At 46.4% G+C, this 24,126-nt stretch overlaps 1 protein-coding gene across 1 annotated transcript in view; it reads right to left on the bottom strand.

Annotated features, from left to right (window-relative positions):
- Positions 1–2,087: 2,087 nt before the first annotated feature.
- XYLT1 (xylosyltransferase 1) overlaps positions 2,088–24,126 on the bottom strand; it is a 35,058-nt gene continuing 13,019 nt past the window's right edge. Inside the window, exons 2-3 of the mRNA XM_057315116.1 lie at positions 2,458–2,983; positions 2,088–2,297 (exon numbers count right to left, since the gene is read on the bottom strand). Of these exons, the coding sequence (XP_057171099.1) occupies positions 2,088–2,297; positions 2,458–2,983 (736 nt within the window). The remainder of the gene's footprint in view (positions 2,298–2,457; positions 2,984–24,126) is intronic.

Below are 24,126 nucleotides of genomic sequence, written 5' to 3'. Positions count from 1 at the left end.
CTAAATCTATCTCCAAGGCATCACGCTAGCAGCCCTGAGAGAGTCTGCTAACAAACCACATGTTGCAAGGGCCTGAGTGGCTTGCAAAAAGGTCTGGTCCTCTCCCAGCCCGGAGCCCAAGCTCAGGCGTGTCGTTGGACTCTGGGAACAGCCTGCCCCCTTCTGGTCTCCTTGAGCTCCATGGAAGGGCAGGGGCTGGGTGGGCACGCTAGAGGAGGACAGACCCCGGGACCCCTCCAACATGTCTGTGCTGTGATTTCAGGATCTAGCAGGGCATGGGGGTAGATGTGGGGCAGAAAAAAGAGAGGAGACAGACAAGCAGATGAAATATAATACAAATCCAGGTAACGGCTCGCAACAGCGCGGCAGACATCCTCAGAGAAGGGAGGAAGACCAAAAAAAAAAAAAAAAAAAAATCTATGTCTATAACAGAAGGTGAAGAAAGTGACACCTGGGGAGATGTGGGTAGGGGGATAGTAATTAAGCCTGCAGAGGAAAGCAGACTTTCAAAAAGCAGTACAACTCTGCTGCTGGAACTGTCATTCCAAAAGGAATAAAAAAAGGAAATGGCATGCTCCCACCTACCTTTCCAACTGCAAACCTCTCTGTGGCTGAGCTGGGATGTGAGAGAAGAGGACACCGAACTCAGCACACACAGACGGGGTGTGGACGGAGCCCACAGAACGTCAAGGATGCAGGAAGAAATCCAGGCCTCCTTCCTTCTCTCCACTTATTTCAACAGGTGGCCTCTGCACCCAAAAATATACCTCCTGGTGCCTGTCTGAACCCCAGACACATAGGGTACAGGAAGCCCCATGCCACCGTGTTCAGCCTACATTTTCCCACTCTGGGCCAGCAGTGCACATTCTGAACACCCTTGAACCCCACTACCCAGTAGGGCTCCAAATCCACAACGACCCTCGAATTGCATTTCTCCCCCAAACACACCACAATTCACCCCAGGAGTTCAAAGGCAGTGTCTGGGAGGACCCTTCTCTGTAACTAAAAGGCCATAGGACATTGGGAAAGTTCTGGTTCTCCATCAGGAATCTCCCTCCACTCTCCTCCCCACAGACGAGGGAAAGACGTCCACCTGCTACTCACACAGACAAGCCAGAAACCTGAAATGCCATCACGTCACCTCCTGGGGCACAAAGAGCCACACTCTGGCAAAGAGGGTCACCGCTGATTCCAAAGAAGTTTAACAGATCAAAAAGCATCACGCTGTGTCTGAAGCCAATCTTCACTGAGGGCTCCCAAAGCAACACACGACAGACATGCATTCAGTGCCTAAGGATCCTGAAACTAACCCCTGGCCTCTGATGTTCCCCAAGGGCAAGGAGAATCCCTGTAGGCAAATGGCACGAGGAAGATACAGACAGACACACCGCACATCGTTATTCCTTAAGACAAACACTCACAGGGACAGGGCTGAGAGAGCCTGGCCCAGAGCTGGGGACCCTGACCTCCTGTCCTGTGTGTCCTGGCTCAGTGGGCTCAGCAAGGCAGCCCAGAGAAGGTGTGAAAGACATCTCTGGAGAAGTTGGGGACAGGACAGGAAGACACCCAGATGGCCCCAGAAGATCTACGGAAAACCCAGTTTCAGAGCTCAGACTGTTCACACCCAAGGAAGGCAAAGAAAACCCAGAAAAGCCGAAGTCGTGATGATGTGGTCAGACACACAGCTGCTGGCATTAATCGGCTACATGCAAGACGGAGAGCCAGGGACAACCATCTAAAAGAAGGGGCCATGCCCTGACACTGGACAGCTAGGTGAGGAAAGTCAGAAAGGGCACCAGGAGAGGACAAGGTTAGAGACCGCGAAGGTAGAGACAGGAGTCACAGACAGCCAGAGATGGCAGACAGGAGACCTAAAGTAAGACCAGGCGCCCAAGCCTGAATCCTAACTCGGGGAGTTGGCTGGGGATTTGGGATACCGAGTCTAGACCCCATTTCATGCCAGGAAAGGACAAGGAGACGGCAAGCAGGGAACTGAGTTGTCTCCACTCAGTTCAGCAAAAACCAAAGAGATGCTGTGAGCACCACCCATGAGCAGCGGCTGAGGATCCCGGGCACGATCCACGCACTCAGACAGCGAGCAAGGCACCAACACCCACATTCATAGTGCAAATCGGGGCGCCCAGCAAGAGTGACGGGAACAGGAACCCGGCCAGGCTCCGGTAACCCCCAAAGCGCCTCCTCTGGAGATAACTTCCCCAGACCCCAAGGGGGCAGTCCACGGACTCGGGATGGGGCAGCCCACGGCCCCCCGTGTCTCGGCAGGGACCCCGCAACGGCTTTCAGGGAAAGAGATGTGGAGCAGGCAGGCTTGGGGAGTCCCAGACTGATGCCCGGGGTTCAAGGGCTGCGGAGGGGGCGTGGGGTCGGGGCTGCCTCGTTCTCACCCTCCCTCTCTCCCTCCCTCCCTCCAGGACTCGAGCCGAAAGGGCATCTTACCAGCGCCCGCGCGGGCAGTGCCCCCCGGCTGGCCGGCTGCTGCGCCCGGGGTTCTCCGGGGCCGCCTCCCCGCGCCCGCGCCGGGGCCCCCCGTCCTCCGCCGCCGCCGCCGCCTCGGGCTGCAGCCGGCCCGGCGGGCAGGTCCCGGCGCTCCCGGCGCGGGGCCGGAGCCGGGGGCGGTTGCTCCGCGCCGCCGGCCGCTGCGCCCCCGCGGCGCTCCCCGGCCCCGGAGTCGAGGCTGCTGAAATTCCATACGACCAGCGTCTGCAGCAGCAGCACGGTGAGCGCCGCAAGCAGCGCCGAGTGCGAGCGCCGGGCCAGCCTCCGGGCGCACGGCGCCGCCACCATCTTCAGAGCGCAGCGGGCGAGCGGGGCGCGGGGACCCCGGGAGCTCCGGGCCGCCCCCGCGCTCCCCGCGGCTCCCGCGGCCGCCGGCTGCCGCTGGGGCTCGCGCTCGGGCCGCCGCCGCCGCCGCCTCGGCTCGCCGCTGCTCCTCCTCCGCCTCCGCCGCCGCCGCCGCCGCCGCCTCCACCGCCGCGGCGCGGAGTTTTCAGACGGGCAGGGACCCGGACGTCACCAGGAGGAGGGGAAGGCGGGGAGGCGGGGAGCGGGAGGCCGCGGAGGGGGCCGCCGGACGCGCGCGCTCGGGGACGGGGGGGCGCAGGGCGGGCGGGGTCCTGGCCCGCGGGGCTCCCCTCCCCACAGCCCTCTGCCGGGGGGAGGGGGTGGTGGCCGGCCAGGGGCTTGTGGGGGGGCGGGGGAGACGCGGGCCGGGGTGGCGAGGGGCGGGGCCTGGGGGCGGAGCGAGGGAGAAAAAGGAGGAGGGAAAGGAAGGGGGTGGGGGCGAGCGGAGAGGACGCACGCCCCCCACGACAAGAGTAGGAGTGGGGTGGGGGAATGGGGGAGAGTTTCCACGGCGGACAAAAGGGGCGAGGGCAGAAAAGCAGGAAAGCTTTGCGTGAGGGTGGGCTCGCTGCGAATCAAGGGGAGGTCAGGAAGATCTGGGGGTCCTGAAATCCTGCCTTCTGTGTGGGAAGGCAGCACGAGGCAGCTGAGTGGAGCTGGCTCCCCGCCCTGGAGTTTACAGTCCTGGTATATTCTAGGGGCACAAAGACTGCCGGGCAGGTGGAGAGGTGAGAATCGTATCAGGAGTGTCGGAACCACGTCAGGGTCTCACGCAACGGGTCCCTGGATCCCTGGCTTGAAGGGGCAGGGAGGAGGCTATGAATGAGTCTGTGAGTGACTCCTGAGTCACACCCCACCCTCTAGAGCCAACGATGTACTAAGTGCTTCACTGAGTCACTTCTCTGGTCCCTAAGGACGAACAAGCCAAGAGACTCCAAACCCAGTTGGCAAGCAAGTGCTTTAGTTGGTAAGGGGGTACCTAATGGAGTTTCTCAACCTTCAATGGCTTCAAAGTCCAAAGTCTGGCCCCTGAGCCTTCCTCTAGGTCCTTCTTCCAATCCATCCTGAAGCCTGCCTTCCGGACCGCGCAGGGTTCAGATCCTGGGGGAATGGGTCTTGCCTTACAAAGTGGAGTTCTTTCCCATCTGGGCTGGACTGTCCCAGTGACCTTGAGCCAGGAGAACTCCTCCCTGGGCTGGAGCTTCCTTCTATGTCAAAGAGAGTTCAGACTGACCATCCCAACAGACACAAGTTTCATCCCCAGCCTTCCCTGACTCAGTCTTTCCAGTCTTTCTCTCCCCTATCCTCTCACCCAGGGCTTTATACACAGCCACCCTGAACACACGGCGAATGGCAGAGGGGGAGGGGGTGTCCCAGACAGGACTTAGCACTATGAGAATACAGTAACAGATCAAATCCCCAGCTTGTAAATCAGGGACTTGGGGTGTGTGTGTGTGTGAATGCTTTGCATTTTATCCGCTGTGCTTTTAAACCTCATCTTAATTTTTAAAGAGAAGAAAGTGGAGGAATAAACAGGATCCATCAGAGAAGGAGGTAGAGAGGGGAGAGAGATGGTTTCACCCACTCATCAAGAATCCATGTACATCAGACTCATGTCTCACACTGGGGCCAGGTGCAGGGCCCCAAAGGCGAGTAAGGCTCAGGCTCCCCTTCAGCAAGCTTGGGGTTCAAAGGGGGATCCAGATGTAGATGTTAGTCATTAGAGAGCCATGAGGTCAGTGTCAATTTAGAGATGTGCACAAAGTGCTATTGGTTCATGAGGGTGGGATGGTAGGCATCACCTAGAAAATGCTTTCTGGACCCACATAACAAGCCAACCCACTTCCCTGAACTGAGAGTATAAACTGCCAGCTAATGAGGATTCTGAACTGCGGACTAGACTCAGCCTTCAGAGTATCTACAGCCTGGCCAGACATAGGGACAGGCATAGAGACAGACCCTTTGGGCTCAGCCCACCTAACCAGGAGTGAAATAGAAGAATGAGAGGCAGGCTCTTTGGCCTTCTGTCAACTGTTTATCACTTGGGAATATTTTTGTTATAAGGAATACAACCTCTATTCTAACTGTCTTAAAAATAGAGTTTACTGGATCAAGTAACTGAGTATTTCAGAATAAAGACATCAGGTGAGGTTTGATCCAGCAACTCAGAACTATGACTTCGAATTCCTTCTCTTTCCATCTCTCTTCTCAGCCTTTTGAGGGTTCTGTTTCATTCTGAGGCTCTCTCTTCATGTCACAACCTGGCATCAGTTGCTGAGACTATTTGTATCCTCTGTTCGTTTCTAGCCCTGAAAAAGGAGGGTCAGTATTTCCCAGCATTCTCCTCAAAAGTTCAGAGATGCTCTCTGATTGAAACAGCTTTAAGTCAGAGGTTGCCCCTAACCAGGCAAGGTAGCCAGGAACACAGAATGCTCTGATCAGCTTGACCAAGGTCCAATAGATCACCGTTGGCACTGGGGAGCAGCCAGTGTCCCTGAAACCATCTGGATGTTCTATAGGGATCAGGGTTTTATGGGAAGGAGGGAATAGGTACAGAGGAGGCAGGCACCACTATCTATTCCACAGGGCCACCTTGATGCTATATGACCTTGGGCAAGTCACTCCCCTCCAAGGCCTGTGGTTTCTTTAAGGCCAATGATGGACTGGAAGAGATGGTCCCCAAGATCACCATGTCATGTCCCCAGAACTCTTCCTCAGTGTCTGAACAGAGCTTCCCAATTCCAGCAGGGGCTGCCCTGGGGACTCTTGGCATCCATGCCCTCCAACTGTCTTTGCTTCAAGCCTCTGCTGCGTTTTTCCTCTAAGCAACAATGATGTTATCTGCTCCCTGCACATGACACGTTTAACCATGGTCCTCTGGGGCCCATGCTCTGGTTCAGCTCCCTTGGGGGCCACTGGCTGAAAGAGTGAGGTTAAGGATTCAGGCCCCCAAGTCCCTGGAGAGAGAGAGCTGTTTGTTTATCTCAACTCATAAAAAGCCACGCAAGAAGGAGGTTTAAAAGTTCTGGGCAGGTTATGGATGCCATAAACAGCTTATGTGAGGTTTTTAGGATGAAAAATCACCTGAGAGAGAAGGGCAGGAAGGCAAGCTCCTAGGGTTGCCAAGATTATCCTCCTGCCCTGAGACAGACGGACAGCCCCTCAAACATCTGCACAGAGCCTAACGTAGAAGATGGGGCAGGATTATGCGAGCAGCAGCGGCTGTGGCAACAGCAGCAAGTCTCTTTAGAATTTTTAAAGCTCATTCAGTCATTCAACACAGATGTATTGGACCCTATTATGCGCCAGGAACCATGCTGGGCAAGAGAAAAATAGATATGAAGAAGATTCCCCAAGGATTTTTTCTTTTTAAATACGGCTCCTACTCTCACATTAACCGAGAGCCAGAGCACTAAGGAAGTTCCAACTGATGTGTGGGGTTCCCTCCACATCCCCGCCCCCAAATCTTGTTCGATCATCACCTTCAAACCAGGGGAGAGAAGAGCAGTCAGCAAGGAGTTCTGAGCTCTTGGGTGTGCCCAGCGCAAAGCTAGGAGCTAGGAGGGAAATCAGGGAAGAATGGTCTTCACCCTCAAGGAGCCATCAGATGCCCAGCTCTGCTGCTTTTTGTCCGAGACTTTCAGCATCAATTAAATTCCATATGTCTCAGTTTCCTCATCTGTAAAATGGGGGGGATAATAATAGGGACTTTCTTATAGATTTCTTATAAGCATTAAATGAGATAACCCATGTAAAGGGTTTTTCTATAGAGACTGGAACATAGTAAGTGCTTAATAAAAGGTATTATTCATTTCGTTAATAACAGTAGGGCAGTGCCAATTATGAGTGTCCAAAGGTATCAGAGGGGAAAAAAGGGTAGTCAGGGAAGGCTGCCTGGAGGAAGAGGCATCTTCTGCTTCTAGGGAATCTAGCCCTCCATTTTGACAAAAGACTCCCAGTACCCCCACGGGCAAGGACCTCTTCTGTCTCTGGCACTTTGCATAGTGCAGTGAACGTCAGGCATAGAATGTGAACACCGGCTGGTGGACTGGAGCTTACAAGTTGGCAGAACCCATCACCATCTTGGCAACTTTTTATTTGTGTGATTTTAGGCAAGTTGCTTAAAATTACTGAACCTCAATTTTCCAATCTGTAAAAGGTAAAGAAAAATAATGCTTACGTCCGAAGGCTTCTGGGGGTCATGGGATCAGGGTATGGTATAAAACAAAGTGCCACATATTTCGCACAAAATGCTGGCACTGGCCAGTGTCAGTACTGATGGAATGTTAGCCTGGCTGTGGTGGCAGTCTGGTCTGTAGAGAAATGCTCTCCCCTTCTCTCAAGTACTCCTGACAGCAGGTACCAGAGAGCTAGGGTATGACATGCCTTCTCCTGAATTTAAATAAACTTCAGCCAAAGAGTCATGTGTAGTCAAATACGTGTTTGTTTGTTTTTTTAAATCTTAATCTGCCTCAATCTTAACGTGTCTGTTTCTTTTTGGTTTCTTAGAGCCTGTTTTTTACATAGGCTCTGTTTTGACCCTGACTTTGCTCTTAAAATATTTAAAACTTCCCCCTCATTTTCACTTCAGCATCAAACAGAAGTCACAAACACGGGTCACCTGCTTCGCAGTGTCAGGGGGAAGGTTACGCACAGAACACTGTCGCGGCGCTAGGATTCTCTGGTTCTTTCAGACAAGCGCATGCAAGCACCATGATTCCTTGGTGGAGGAGGTCAGAGGAGCCAGGATGCCGGAAGCCCCCCCCCCCCCAGCACGGGAGGCCACAGACACACATCACGTGTACCCCGCCCCCCAACTCCACCCAAGAGAAGGACACAGCCTCTGACCAGACCACAGACACACGTAGGCGACGCGTCCTGCCAGACACCCAGCTCTGCTTCTGACACAGAGTGTGGTTCCAGGGAATCATCCACCCCATCTATCAGCAGAGGGAGCTCTAGGTAGCAAATAACTTTCCTCTGACCGCACACTTTCCTGTAGAAAAGATCTGGAGACAGCAAGCAAAAGCAGAGGTCCTAAGTGGAGCTGGCTCCCATCCTGCACAGAAGGGGAACCCCCCCACTGCTATTTGCAAGGGCAGCGTGTGGGGGTCGGGGCTGGGGGTGATGGAGGAGAGGCGGACACACAGGTGGAAATCAGGAACCACCACACTGCCTACGGATCTGCTTTGACCCCTGAGGTCTCACAGCCTTTATACTACCCTCGAACACTGTGATGTTTGAAGAATGGACCCACTCCAGGTCCAGTGAGCAGACGATCTTGGCAGACATTTTTGTGGTTTTTCTTTAAAATAAATATTTATCATGTGTGTCCGTGGTGCCCAATATGGTCCCTGGGACCACAGGCTGTGATGATGACGACAACGACGAGCACGTACTGAATGCCAAGCCCTGTGTTCAAGACTTCAACACATAATAGTCCCCAAATATTACTGAGCACCTCCTCGATGCCCAGGACAGTGCCCCTGCTAAGGATACAACCGTGACTAAGACACAGCCGGTCCCTGGCCTCACGGAGCTTACATTCTAGTGTGGGGGGCACAAGGGCCGAGACCAGTAAATAAACATGCACACGAGTAACACCAGAGAGTGATGAGTGCTCCGAAGGAAGTAAAAAGGAGCCACCTGCTTGTGACCACAATAGGGCAAGTTAAAACAGGCTGGGGGGGGGGGGCGGGAGACGGACCTCACGGAGGGAATGCCACTGGAGAGTCTCGTGCACTGTCTCATGAAACCCGACTTTCAGAGGGGTCTGATTCCGCTCAAGCACCAAGCATCATCTGTCTGGTGAATAAATAATGGTAGGTCTATTTTTCAAATGTACATACACGCCACTGAGATGGATAAATGAAAAACACTGTTTAATTCATAGTAGTTCTGTAATTTTGAATTTCCTCAAACCCTGGTTAATAAAAACTCAGCTGTTGGCCGGTGTGATGGGGAATCAGGAATGGGTCAGAAAAAAAGAAAAGTTGAAAAGATACCATCTTACCAAAAAAAAAAAAAAAAAAAGGACTGGGAGCAACTGCTGCATTAAATCACAAATGTTTTTTGTCCAAATAGCCTTTTATTTTATTAACTTGACCCTCAGCCCTCTCAAAGGTTCTCTGTGTTACAGATGTTTCCACCTAGCCCCTGTATCTTTGTGTTGGTAGGGTCAGGCTTGTCCCCACAAACTCATTTTCTCCTGTCTCGCTCACAGACTCTGTTCTACACCCCCATCTCAACCCACATTTTAGCTGCTGTGATTCTTCAAATCTTTTGAGCATCTTTTGCTTGTAAACCTCAGGAATCCATTCCAAAAAGACTTAAGGGAAAAAGCAGTTTATTGGAAGCATATCGAATATGCTGGAGTCTGCTAGCTGCCTACCAAACGTCCAGTGTTCCCTTCTTGCTTGATAAAGAATCTTGATTTACTTAGGGTGATGATGTGCCCAAACAAAGCAATGGTTCCCAGCTTTCCTTATAGTTGAGGGTGAAGAAAGAACAGTAAACATCATTGTGAAGCTTCCAAGAAATCCTTTGGGAGAGGGTTCTAAATCGGTTGGGATGAGTGCCCTTTCTGTTGGAATGTAGGAAGGATAGCTGGAAGCCCAGCAACCATCTTGTGTCCATGAGGACAGAAGCCAGTGCTAGAGATGATGAGCCAGAAAGACAGAAGCAGCGTAGGTCCCTGACGCTTTCTGAGCAGCTGTTTATGGCCTACCCTTGGACTTCGTTTCAAACCTGAGAACGAACCTCCCACAGACTGAAGCCACTCTGGCTGGGTTTCCATTTCTCTATCTGGTACGCTGAGGTGTGTGGTGGAATCGAACCATTTCCCTGTGAGAAGGTCAAGGATAGAGACAGGCCTTGGGAAGAGCTGGAACCAGAGACCCGAACACACAAGTCAGGTCCCTTCATGTCTTGCCTCTGCTTCCCTCCAAATGCTTGAGTAATTCTCTCTCACAGCAAACCAACGCCCTCCTTGTATAAAAAACACGGCTGCCACAGCTCCGGAGCATCGTGTCCCGCAGCCACCACAAAGGGACAGAAGCTCCTTCTACAACCACGGGCCTCAAGGGGATCCTCAACGCTCCCAGATGACAGTGCATTCTGCTGGCCCAGGTGCCCTCCGCACCTTAGGCTGCGTGTTCGCACCCCCCTCCAGTTCCTGGTGTTCCTCTCCTCGCTCACTTGCCAGATGACCTTGCCTCCTAGGTGGCTGAGAAAGGAGGACGCAGGCATACGAGAGTTCCCGAAAGCTCCCTTGGCCTCATTTCCCCACTCCCCTGCTCTGGAGCGCTGAGTGACTTTTGGTGGACAAACCACCCAGGCCACTGCCTGAGGCCCCCTCCTCCGCTTGCCACAAGACCACTCCAACTCTTCCTCTCTCTTTCCTCAGTCATCACTGGTCCCTCCACAATCTAAACTTACTGCGACTTCTCTGACTGAAAACAAACACAAAGAGTCCTCTCTTGGCCCTACTTCCTTCTCTAGCATCTACCCATGTTTCTGTTCCCTTCCCAGCAAGGCTTCAAAAGAGTTGTTAATTCGGGGTAGATTCAGCAAATTCCCATTTGCTCTTAAATCACGCCTGTGCTCCCCATCGTCTACCAGACTTCGCACACTCTCAAGCTGCTCTTCAGCGCCTCACACCTCTCACCTCATGAGCTACTCCCGTCCTGTATGACCCCCCCAACGAAACCGCACGGCCCTGCCAGCCCTCCGGACTGTCTGGATGTGCTTCTGTCGTTCCTGCAGCACTGGTCACCTTTCATAAATACATCATCGATTACAGTTGTTTGATATCTGTCTCACGCCACTAGATCCCAAGTTCCATGAGAGTAGGTTTTGTCTGTTTTGTTCACTGCTCTACCCCCAGCACCAAGTACCTGGCACCTAGTAGGTGTTCAGCTACACTGTGGTGGATCGATGGATGAATCACTTTCTCAGTTACGGTCCAGAAAACACCCCAGCAAAGGGTAATCATGATCCTGGCTTGAGTCTCGGGCTCCCCTGGGAGCCATTGACTGTCCTTAAAGAAAGAGAATCCCAGAAGAAGATGGAGAACCCACATGACTCATGTAAGGAGGGAGCCATGTGCAGGAGGGGAAGACCGACCATATAGCAGATGTCACATGCAGGGGGATGGTTGAGGGTGAGCCTCTGGATACAGAACACTCTGGTTTGAATCCTGCGTCTACTTGGTACTAACTCTGGGGATTTGGCAAGTTGTTTCCCATTCCTGCTCCTTCTGGGAGGACATCTTGCCCTCCTCCTAGGATTGTCATAAAGCTTAAATAAATGATTTAATGGTGTAAAAAAAAAAAAAAGCAACACTTGGAGTGGTGTGACAGATAGAGTACAAAAACTGAAAACTATTAGAAAAACAATGGGAACTTGATAAAATAAATACATATATATTTGAGGAAATCAATACACTCGTTTTCCATGTCAGCAGATAAATAGAAATAAAAATAAGTAAAGGCAAAGAGAAATTGCATTGTGCAACCTACAAACTCAATTTAATAGATATATATAGAAACAGGCTTACCTTTACAGAAAATAAATATATTTTCTAATACCCATGAAATCTGTCATATGCAAGGGACATGAAGAAAGCCTTGACAAATAAAATAAAAGAGATTTTACTCAAGCCAAATTCTCTCTGATAATCTAATAATGTTAGAAATACATTTTTTATAACTTAAAAACTGAGAAACATAATTCTAGACAACAAAATCCAATCTTTTTTTAAAGCAATAAATAAAAGACTACTTTGTAATAGAATCTATGGAATATAACAAAAGCTGTAGTCAGAGGAAAATTAATAGACTTCAGTGCTTTCATTATAAAGAATGACTAATAAAACAACAAAGGTGATTGTTATGAAGCCCAGGAGGTTAGAATATGAACAAAATAAACTCAAAGAAATTCTGAATAGAAAATTAATAACGATAGAATCTGAAAGTAATGGAACAGAAAGCGTAAGTAGCAGAAGGGAAAATAAACTCAAAAGCTCATTTTTGAGAATACCACACTGGGTGAAGGGGGTCAAAAGGTACACCCTTCCAGTAATAAAATAAGTCAGTCCTGACGAGGTGATGTACAACACGGTGACTGTGGTTAATAATACTGTACTGCATACGTGAAAGCTGCTTAAAAAAGACATCTTAAAAGCTCTCGTCACAAGAAGACAAATTTTTGTCACTATGTATGGGGATGGGTGTTAACTAGACTAACTGTGGTGATCATTTTGTAATATGTACAAACATTGAATCCCTTTGTTGATCAACCTCCCCCCCCCATGTCTGATTAAAGAAAATAGAAAATTTGGTTCAATCAAAAAGAAGACTTAACCAAAGTTACAGAAGAGAAGAAAAACAGAAAAGAATACCATACGCAATTCTACAGCAACACGTTTGATAACCAAAATGAAATGCTTAATTTATTGAAAAAGTATTTAAAATGACCCAAGGAAAGTTGACACACTTGAAGATACTAGTTAACAGAGAGACGAAAGATTCAGCAAAAAAGATCCCCAGATAAGAGAGGTTCATTGCTGAGTTCTATATTCACCTTATGTAAAAAACAAAACGAAACAAAACAACAGATTGCTCCAATTTTTTTTTTTTTTTTTTGAGAGAGAGAGAGAAAGCAGAGGGGTAGAGGGAGAGGAGGAGAGAAAATCTCAAGCAGGCTCAACGCTCAGCACGGATCCCAACGTGGGGCTTGATACCATGACCCTGAAATCATGACCTGAGCCGAAATCAAGAGTTCGATGATTAACCGACTCAGCCACCCAGGTGCCCCACTCCAGTATTATTTAAACAGTTCTAAATCATACACACTGGTTTTCAGACTTGACTGAATGACAGAATCACCAGATGAGTTGTTTGTTTGTTTTTTTTTAAACTAATGATGTTCAAACCTCACCACTAGATACTCCCCTTCAACTGATCTGGGTTGTGCCAGGTATCACCCTCCAGATGGTTCTCATGTGTAGCCAGGGTAGGTAACCTCTTCCAGAGGACGTAATGAGAAGCTTTTCAATTCTTTTAAAAACCAGTTCTGATAAAGATAGTACCAAAAAGAAAACTCTAAGTAACTTTTACTTATGAAGAAAGACAAATCTTTTGAATAAATTACTAGCATCAAAGGACTAAAGTACTATGACTAGGAAGAGTTTATTCCAGGAATTCGAGGCTGCTTTGAACCGGGGACAGTATCAACATAATCCATTAATTACATCAATATAGTAAAAGTGAAGCTGAGACGACTTTTAATTTGATTGGGCAGTCATTCTTGACAAGTCATCAACTAAAACATTAATAGGAAGAAGCCACCTAAATATAATGAAGACTACTGAACAGAAAAATTTGTTTTAAAATGGTAAATTTTTAAAATGTTTAAATAATTTCAGAAGTTCTTGAAATTCATTAAGATGAGAAAATAAAATAATCAGTGTAAGCATTGGAAAAGAAGAACCTAAACTCTCTTTTTCCTGATGGCTTGCTCTGTGTACGAAAGGAAACTAATGGACTCTAGTAAAAAATAAAATAACAAAACAATAATCCTCGTAGAATTAAGAAGAGCATTTGTAAGGTGACTGGAAACAATAAAATTCTACAATATTAACAGCTTTTCTGCATATGAGCAATAATGACTGTGAAATGGATATGGGAAGAAATTGGAGAGAAAAAATATCCCATCCATAGAGTAATGCTTAGCACTCAGGACTCTGAAAAAATACCCCAGTCACAACAGCACCAACTCTGAAATAACTTGGAAAACCATTTAAGAAGAAAAGACTCAGGAATTACATAAAGAAAATTATTCCAAAAAGGATCTTCAAAATCTCAGTGAACTTCATAAAACAAGATCTATAAAAACAAAAATAAACACTATGTTCTTGAGTGGGAAGATTGATATAAAATGCAACCCTTCCCCAAATTCATAAAATTAACTAAAAATCCCAGCATTGATTAGAATATCAACAGTCTGCTTCCAGTGCTAAGGGGAGGGAAAGGAGATTAGATTAAACAATTGGAAAAGGAAATGCCCTAAAACAGCCAATAAATAAATAAGTGGCAGGGATACATTTTCCTTAAATATCAGAATATACCATAAAGTCAAATATAAGCATATAAACATGGTATTGCTAGTTTAGGAATAGGAAAAAAAAAAATCACTTAGATCTCCTGCAGGGAACTAAATATATAATAAAGGTGATATCTGAATCCGGTAGGGTAACATGGTTTATTTAAAATATGTTGCTGGCCTAACTAAATTTCCATTGGAAGAAAATAACGTTGAGCTCTTATCTTATATCATGTACAAGGAAACTCCAGATGGGTTAGAGTCCGGAATATAAATAAAACAAAACACTGAAAATGTCAGAGGAGACAGAGAAAGGAAGGAGAAAGCAACTCTAAGAATGAACTAGAACAGGAGGAAAAGAGGGTTAGCTGGGCTTGACTTGAGAAAGAGGAAAGCAGTTTTGAACAAACTTTGAGTCTTATAAACTGGGAAGGAATGAGAGAGAAAGATGTCTAGCGTGGTGAAAATATTAATGGCACAACAAACAACTATTTAGCAACATAAAGGAATGAAGTACTTACGTACGCTATCACAACATGCTCTTAACAACATGCCCAAGAAAGAAGCCAGACACAAAAGACCATACACTGCATAATTTCATTTACATGAAATGTCCAGAATAAGTTAACCTATTGCGACAGAAAGAAGCTTAGTGGTTCCCGGAGGCTGGGAGAAGGGGGAAATGGGGAGTGAAGGATAATGGGTACGTAATTTCCTTTGGGGCTGATGGAAATGTTCTAAATTAGATTATGATAATGGTTGCATAACTGTAAACACATCAAAACAGGTGAATTTTTATAGTATGTAAGTTATATCTCAATAAACCCATTAAAAATATTCATGCCACTAAACCCACATTTGTTTCTCAACTGTTCAAGACATATGGTACCCTACTTCACCAAGGATATAACGTACAGATTTCGTTCTTCTGGAATTGGCATATGCCATGATGCCATGTCAAATAGGTCAACTGTCAGAAATCTGAATGAGAGATCCGTAAACTGCCTTCACCTATAATTTTGAGTGTGCATTCCCCCTCGCAGAGGCTCCGGAGGCACACCACCCTGAGTTCACATCCCAGTCCCAATACTGACTCCCTCTGTGGCACACAGCCTCAGTTTCCTTATCTGTAAAATGGGAAGGTGGTCAACTGTGACAATCAAATCAAGTGTTATATACAAAGAATTTAGGTGATCTCTGGCACACAGTAGGCCCTCAATAAATATGATGGTGAGGACAATGATGATGGTGGTGAAGGTGCATAGGATTAGAGCAGAGAAAGAATGTGAGAATAGTCTAATACATATATTTATTTGTATTCATTATGTTTTTTTACTAATATGCCTTTATACAGTTTTTTAAATTTTAACATTCACGCTATTATCCATGGTGAGTGGATATTAACAAACTAATTATGTAAAGTTCCAAAATTGCTAGAAAGAAAATTGCTGGCTTCTCCCAAGGTTTTTTTTATTAAACTGAAGAGAAGAACACACAGTATTTTTAAATTTTCTAATCAGTGTGCGAAGGACAGACGGAAGAGGACTAACAGCCATTTGTAGAGTTCGAGCAGTACTCCTCTGACTTCCTCTCAAAGCCTGGAGAGGGGCGCCTGGCTGGCTCAGTCAGTGCCCATGCAGCTCTTGATCTTGGGGTTGCAGTTTCAAGCCCCACGTTGGGTGTAGAGATTATTTTAAAAAAATAAATATTCAAAGACAGTGGAAACACCTCTGAGCAGCTTGCTTTGGGAGGGTCCTCCCTCCCATAGTGGTAATAAAAGAATATATTGCTATAATCTAACACAGTGGTAGCATTCTGGGTCATTAAGTAAAGAAACTACTAATTTTTTAGGGCAAAGAAGGACATGTGTTTCTTTCTAGGTTGCAAAGTGCCCATTTTTGTTTAAAAATCATGCTGTAGAAGGGACCTGTGGGTGCCTTCTGGGGTGCTGGAAATGTTCTATACCTTATCTGGATAGTTGTACACTAGGGATACATGTGTAAAACTTAGATGAGGTTAACACTTGAGATACATATACGTCAGTGTGTTATGTATTTTATAGCTCTATGAGACACAGAGAGAGAGAGAGAGAGAGAGAGATTTGGAATCTAATCAAGTGTTCCAAGGAAACACATATATACAGAAAAAAAAAACTTTATATGCAATTATAGTCATCACAGCCTCTCTACAATAGCAAAACATTAGAAACAACTTAACTTTGAAGAGTATCAGCTAATGGTTAAGTAAACTGTGGCATACTCATTCATTGGGATGTTTAGACAACAACTAAAATATTTAAGGAAGGGGCACCTGGGTGGCTCAGGTGGTTAGGCAACTGACTCTCATTTTGCCTCAGGGTCCTGATCAAGCCCCATGTCAGGCTCCACACTCAGCAGGGAGTCTGCTTGAGACTCTCCCTGCCCCTCCCCCTGCTCACCCACTCGCTCTAAAATAAAACCTTTAAAAAAATGTATACGGAGAGTTTGCAAAAACATGGAGAAATGCTATATTATAAAGTTAAATTTAAAAAAACCTTCAAGACATAAAATATTTGTGTGTTACAGAAGCATAATTATGCTAAAATATGCATTGAAAAATGACAAGATGGAAATACCCCAGATTTTATTTTATTTTTTTAAAGGTTTTATTTATTTATTTGAGGAAGAGAGAAAGAGAAAATACAAGTGGGGGGGGGAAGAGGGACAAGCAGACTTGGTGCTGAGCAGGAAGCCCAAGGCAGAGCTCAATCCCAGGACCCTAGGATCACAACCTGAGCTGAAGGCAGATGCCCACCAAATGAGGCACCCAGGTGCCCCAGAAACATCCCAGATTTTAATACTGACTATATTTGAGCGGAGAATCTATGATTTTTTAAAAAGATTTTATTTATTCATTTAGAGAGAGAGAGAGAGAGAGCACGTGCATGAACAGGGGGAGGGGAAGAGAGAGAATCTCAAGCAGACTCAGTGCTGAGCACGGAGCCCAACAAGGATCTCACGACCCTGTGATCATGACCTGAGCCGAAACCAAGAGTCGGCAGCTTAACCGACTAAGCCACCCAGGTGCCCCCGGGGTGATTTTGTGTTCTTTCGGATTTTCTGCATTTATGAAAAATGTGTTTAATTTTCATAATTGTATAAATATAATTAATATTTTTACATTTATAACAGAAAAAAAGCAAAAATTGGACCATGAATCAATCTTGTGGTGACTAATAGCCTGGGCTGTTTGGAATTGCAGACTTGATGTCACATGCTGGTCTTTTTGCTTTAAAAGAGCAGTCATTCCTACGGCTAAAACCAATTTCCTAAGGAGATCGCCATCAGCCTCAGCATTACAGCTCAGATGCAGCCTCCTGACATACAGTTTTGAGATGTGCCTCCTGGTCAGAAAATAGTTGGCTATGTTCTACCAATTAAGGCTTTCTTCTTCATCGCCAGAATAGCTCTTCAGATAACTTATACTTCTGGAAAGTTTCTGTACAGCCAGTCCTGGACAGAAATGCTGTAACTTCAGGAGATTTAATGTCCCAAGATAAGATCATGCCAATATATAGATTTTCTGAGGAAATTCCTTTGGAACTATAATTACGAGTATTCCAGGTATTCTCCAAAACTTTCCATCACTGAGGAAAAGATCCACATTATGGGTGGAGGAACTCTGAGGAATTTGGGCTTGATCTCTGAGCATGAATGCTCGTAAAGACACAGGTAATGGCACTATTAAAGAGTCACTGCATTTATTCTCAGTCGTCCACTTATTAAGTATTTATTGAGTACCAGAATTTGTGCTAAACTCTATTATTTTTAAGCTTACACTAGAAGTTGGCAAATAACTTCCATCTTGCATGCCAAATTTGATCACTTGGTAGTGGTGGCATAGAGCGCTCTGCTGGAAAAGATTCTGGGATGGTATCCAAACTCAAATGAAAAGAGCAAGGATCGATTAGTAATGCCTGCTATTATTGCAGAAGGGGGAACGGCGGTGCATGTGCCATGCATTTGCCATGTCTGCTGGATTACTTCTGCCAATTTAATGATGGTCACGTAAGCTCTGACACGTGCTCTATTTCCTACACGTTGAAGGAACCAAATTCCTATCCAGCATCACTGGAGGAGCATTAACAGAGGAGTTAAAAAAAAAAAAAAAAGAGTGAATGTTGACCATCTGCTACCAGCTAGACCTTGTACAGTTCTCTTTCCGTAAAATGAGCCATATAATCTTCAGGACACCTCTCTGAGTTAAGCATTTCTCTTTCTTTCTTACGTATGAGGACCTAGGTTAAGGCAAGGGAAATAACTTTTCAAAGTCTACAATCAGTCACAGCAGGATTGCTCATCTATCCAATGAGCAATCCAGGCTTAACATGGAATCCAATAAAATATGATAGTGCATTTCTTTTCAGAAGATCATAAAACTAATTCCACTGATTTTTGATGATGACTTTAGTGAAATGGGTCCCTTTGGAGAAGTATTCAATCCAGTTTGTTCATCAAGACAAGATAAGGCATCGTCTCTTCTACTTTCTGCTCAACCCCAGAATGGCTGGTGTCATTTAGAGAGGGTGATACTCCTGTCACCCAAGCAGTAAGCCCAAAGCTTTATGATCTTGGCTACGAAGGCACACTCTATGAATAAGCTCCAGGAAATCCAAACAACCCTTTCTTTTCAGGTTCAAATGTCTGTTATTGTTTGATGGACCAGTCATCACCCCATAAAATCACATATAATTACATCTTATTACACAGTTACTATGTGCCAATTCTTCTGCGAAGAGCTCCAGCTGCACTACTGCATTGCATCCTCACACTGTCCCTAAAACATAGACACTATGGTTATCCTGACTTGACAGACGAGCGATAGGAGACTTCAGGATCAACTAACTTATGCAGAGTCACCTAAGTAGTAAGGTGGGGCTAAGACTCAGACCCCAAAGTCTATCGCTTAACTTCAATTTAAATTGCTTAATCAACTATTAGTTCTTAATAATTTCCAATATATCCTCTCTAGTGGGTTACCCTAAAAGTAGACTCTGAGACAAAGAAATAAGTAGAAGTACTATATTTGGTTGGGGATCCCAGAAAATGCCAGAAGGAAGGGGTAGGACATTGAGGCAGGGAAGGGAAGGAAAGAAGCCTATAAATATCTCCTCAAGCAAGTTACCAATATGAGAAGTTTCTAGAACTAGAGTTGCAAGAACTAGAGCTCTGTAGATAGAGTTCAATCCCACTTGGAGAACTCTGGGAAACCCCATGTAGAATGTGCCCACAAGCGCTATTTGTACACCAATTCCTGGCAGTTAGTGGTCAAGGGCTGCTTGCAAGGGACATGAATTCCCTGGTACTTCCAGTCTGCCACACATGTGGGCAGAGTGGGCTCTGATGGCCAGAGAAAGCCCTGAGGCAAGGAGCTCTAGGAATGGAGGTGGGAGTCAGTGCGCCTGCATGGAAACTAAAGGCCTTGGGGATGTGAGCAGGACATCAACAACTGTCACAGTGTCTACCTCACTGTCTTCCTTTTTTTTTTTTTTACAAGCCAACTTTATTGAGGTATATATTATAGACTATAACATTTACCCATTTTGACTGTACAGTTTAACAATTTTTAGCAAATTCACCAAGTTGTGTGACCATTACCATAGTCTATCTTTAGAACATTTTCGTCACCCCAGTAAGATCCCACATGCCCATTTACAGTTAATCCCTGTTCCCACTTCTAGCTCCTGGCAACCATGAATCCACTTTTTGTCTCTATGGATTTATCTTCCCCTGACATTTTACATAAATTAATCATACAATATATGGTTGTCCATGTAAGTGAGAGAGTACCTCTCCAAATGGCTAAGGTTGCAGAAAGGAAGTAAAAGCAAGGTGAGCAAATAAATTTTCCATGTGGACGGTGGGGACATTCTAGATGAAGCCAATGGTTGCATTATATTGGCAATTAAGAGACAACCCATGCTTAGACTAGAGTCTTCTCCAGATACATTCATTCATATGAATTTTTGAGGTGATGTATTTTAAACACAACTGGTAGGCAGCAAGAAATCTTGAAGCCCATGAACCCATTAGCCTGAGCAATGGAATGAATGGGGCTGTCTCTAAAACCCCCGCTGTTAAACAGATCTAATGGTTTCTGATTATCTTGGGAACTGAAGAAGTCAGTCTTTGGAAGTGACTGATGTACAGAGGGACCTTGGTCTCTTATCTGGCCTGCCAATCCATTCACAGTTTCCTCCCTTTCTTTGTGGAAATAAAATAGAAAAAAACTTGATGGCAGGCAACAAGAGCAGAACAATCGGCCAACTGGTCAACCATAGTATGCATCCTACAGAGTGCCATACCCTCTGTCTGTTGGGTAAACTGATTACAATTCCCCACCCACAGGTGCATAATTGGCCCATGACTAACTCTCTGTGGTAATAACCACTAATAAACGCCAATGACTTAGGATGTGGGATGTGGTCTACACCAACTCGCCCAAAGAAGACTCTGACCTTGCTGCTGAAGGTCATCTTCTCTGAGCTGCTCCAGTCCCTTGATTCTGGATGAACCCATAAAGTCTAAGTTTGGCTGTTTTCCCTTTTGAGATCCCTATCATGTGCTATTTAGAAACACCCCTTTTTTTTCCTTTGCATTATGAACCAATTAAGAAGTAGATTCAGAAACAAATTGCTAGCTAACATATCATCTTTATTTTTGGTAATACTGGGCTGGAGGGTACGGCTTGGACCTATGACCACAATGTGGTTCCCTGATGTCTGCCTTTGAGCCTAGATCCTGGGATTCACTAAAGAGGAGCAGCAGGGGAGCAGAACACTTACCCCACCAGCTGCAAGAGAACTGTGCTGGGCCTCAGGAGTGGAGACAGAGAGAGGTAGACCCCCACTCCTATCTCCACAAGGCCAGTCCCAAGCCCTGACCCAAGCACGCTGACTCCATGTAAGGCACCCTTGTCCGGGGGAAAGGCCAGTGCCCCAAAAGCCCCAAAAGCCCCAACTGGCTGAGCTAAATCACCACCGGATCCCATCTTCCCAATCTCGCCCATCAGATGTGATTATTTCTCCACTCTAGGAGGGGAGGGAGGGGTCAGATGAAGGGAATGATAGACACTTCCTTTTTAATAACTCCAGGGGTGGTGGTGGTGGTGGTGGTGGAAATTTCTGTTCTTCAGACTAGCAAAAATGTTATATTAGAAGAGAAAAGGGACACCTGGGTGGCTCAGTCAGTTAAGCATCTGCCTTTAGCTCAGGTCATGACCCCAGGATCCTGGAATAGAGTCCTGCATTGGGCTCACTGCTCAGTGGGAAGCCTGCCTCTCCCTCTGCCTGCCACTGCTTGTGCTCTCTCTCCCTCTGGCAAGCAAGCAAGCAAGCAAATAAATAAATAATCTTTAACAAAAAAGAGAAGAGAAAGGTTTGCTCTACAGTCCCTGTCAATTTAACTTTCTCCCTTATCTCTCTCTGCAAGTCTTTCTCTCTCCCCCTCTTCCTCCTCTTTCCCTCCCTCTCCCTGCCTCTCTCTTGCTCTCTCTCTCTCTCACACACACACACACTAGGAGGTAAAGGACTTGGATATTAGTCCTGTGAATAAGATAATTAATTTCTTTAAATCTCAGTTTCCCCAAGTGTAAAGTGAGGGACTGTTTCAGCCTTACTTTCCTATGACTCCAGAATCTACAGGAACTTTATTTCAGTCAGAAAGAATTGTATTAAGAAAGAATTCATCAGCTACAGACTGTGCTCTTAAAAAAAACACCTTCTCCCCCTCTATGGCACTTCTAACAAATGTGTAGCATAGAACTTGCAAAGTCATGCCTCTGAGGGCCCAGCAGGTACCAGGAATGAGTTACAGGGGCCAGATGTAGGACAAAAGGGAGTGGTGGGGACCGTGGGTGACCTGGAGCACAAAGGACACCCAATTTTAGCCAACTGCTGTCATGTGGGGAGGAGGGCTCTTGTTGCATGTCCTAATGTTTCAAGAGCAGGAAGACATTGACATTTTGTGTGTGTGTGTGCAAACCCTGGCTCTTTTAAAAAACATTGCTTAGGCTAAATAAAATGTATCTGCCAACTCTATTTCACCCACGGTCAGTCACTTGCAATTCTGGCCTACAGTGGCCACATGGATGGTGACTTTCTTATGTCCAGAGCCAGCTGTAATCGGAAAAACAGATGCTTGCTGTGTGAGCACTGGTGAGGATCAGGACTCCCTGAGTCTCCTCCCTACTGCCTGTAGTATTGTCTCACATTCCACTGCTAGAAGCGTATCCCCTTGGATCCTCAGGAATTACCCATGTCCACAGACTCCAGGAGACAGCAAGTGTCCCTGGAGGCCCCCCCACAAAATTGTGCAACCAGCTTCTGGGGGCTGTTCTTGCTCTAACCTAGTACCCACCTTGGAAACAGCACAGTAACACATACCTCCAACCCACACACCCTTAAAAGCATGGATGGGGGGTAGATTTCACTGCAGTTGTCTCAGGAGATAGAAGAGAGGCTGACATTGCCTTCTGCATGTTAAACTTCCTACTCATCCTCTCCTAATATTCCCTTCTTCTTGCTGACCACCACCTTCAAAAACAAACAAACAAACAAAACCAAAAAAACCAAACCAAAATAAAAAACAATGTCCAATGTCTCCAATAGCTTCTCCAGCCAAACTGGTCCTGTCAACCTGCACATATCCTCAGGAAAGCAAATACCTGCTAAGGATAATACTGACAGCCAACAACTATGGAGAACTTAATGAGACGGGCCCTGTTACTAGCACTTTTCAAGTATTTATCTATGAAAATGCTATTATCATTCTGAATATACAGAGGAGGAGACTGAGGCACACAGAGGTTAAGTAACTTGCTCAAATCACACAGGTAGAGGAGTGGGAAATGAAAACCAGACAGTCTGGCTACAAAGTCCATGCTTTTTTTTTTTTTTTTCTTAAAGATTTTATCTATTTGAAAGAGAGAGCACAAGAGAGAGAAAGCACAAGTGGGGGAGGGGCAGAGGGAGAGGGACAAGAGGAATCTCCACTGAGCAGGGAGCCCGATTCAGGGCCTGATCCCAGGGCCCCAAGATCATGACCTGAGCTGAAGGTGACGCTTAACTGACTGAGCCACCCAGGCGTCCCCAGAGTCCCTGTGTTTAAAAAGGGTTTGGCAAATTTTCTCTGTAAAGGGCCAGACGGTAAATATTTATGGGCCATACCATCCCTGTACCAATGCTCAATGCTGCCATTGTAGCATGAAAGCAGATACGGACAATCTGTAAGTGAATAGCTATGCTCCAATAAACCTTACTCACAAAAATAGGCAGCAGGCTGAAGTTTGCCACTGCTTGCTCTGGAACATAGTGTGTTGCTCAGCAGAACAAACCTCAGGCTAACCCAAAGAAGCGAGTCCCTTCTAGCATCCCCTTCAACACCACCAATGAGAACATCAGCAGTAGCAGCAACATTTGGACAACACTGGCTTGGGAAGAACCCACAGGAGAATGCTATGTCAGGACAAGGTTAGAGTCCCATGATTTATCCCACCACCCTCGTCAGCAGGTGTGATGGTTCATTTTGTCAACTTGGAGGGTGCTTTGGATGAGATGAACATTTGAATTGGTGGATTTTGAGTAAACAGATTACCCTCCATAACATGGGTGGGCCTCATCCAATCAGTTGAAGGCCCGAACACAACAAAAAGATGGGCCTCCCTGAACAAGAGGGAATTCTCCTGCAGACTGCCTTTGGACAGGAACTGCACTGTACGCTCTCCCGGGACTCCAGCAAACTAGCCTCCAAACTGCAGATTTGGACTCACCAGTCTCCGTAATCACAGGAGCCAATTCCTTATAATAAATCTCCTTCCAGATAGATATGCATATCCCTTTGGTTCTGTTTCGCTGGACAACACCAACTTATATCACAGGCAATATCTTAGCTAGATGGTTGAGAATATGAACCTGCCTGGGAGTTGGAAGTGCCCAGAACAGGGAGATGAGTGCAGGCATAGGAGGTGGGAACACCCGAACTGTCTTCTCCCTGGCTTTGCTCAGGTCTGGCTCAGCTCACTACAGCCATCCCTTGAGGGAGCAGTCCGTCTCTCCAGAGCACTACTGGGCTGGTGTGGGCCCAGGACAGCATTTGGACACTTACTCACTGCTTTGGTCTAAAG

Source organism: Ursus arctos, unplaced genomic scaffold (assembly GCF_023065955.2).
Source record: "Ursus arctos isolate Adak ecotype North America unplaced genomic scaffold, UrsArc2.0 scaffold_2, whole genome shotgun sequence".
Taxonomy (NCBI): Eukaryota; Metazoa; Chordata; class Mammalia; order Carnivora; family Ursidae; genus Ursus; species Ursus arctos.
The sequence above is the reverse complement of the archived record's forward strand: the minus strand, read 5'-3'. Positions and strand labels throughout refer to the sequence as shown.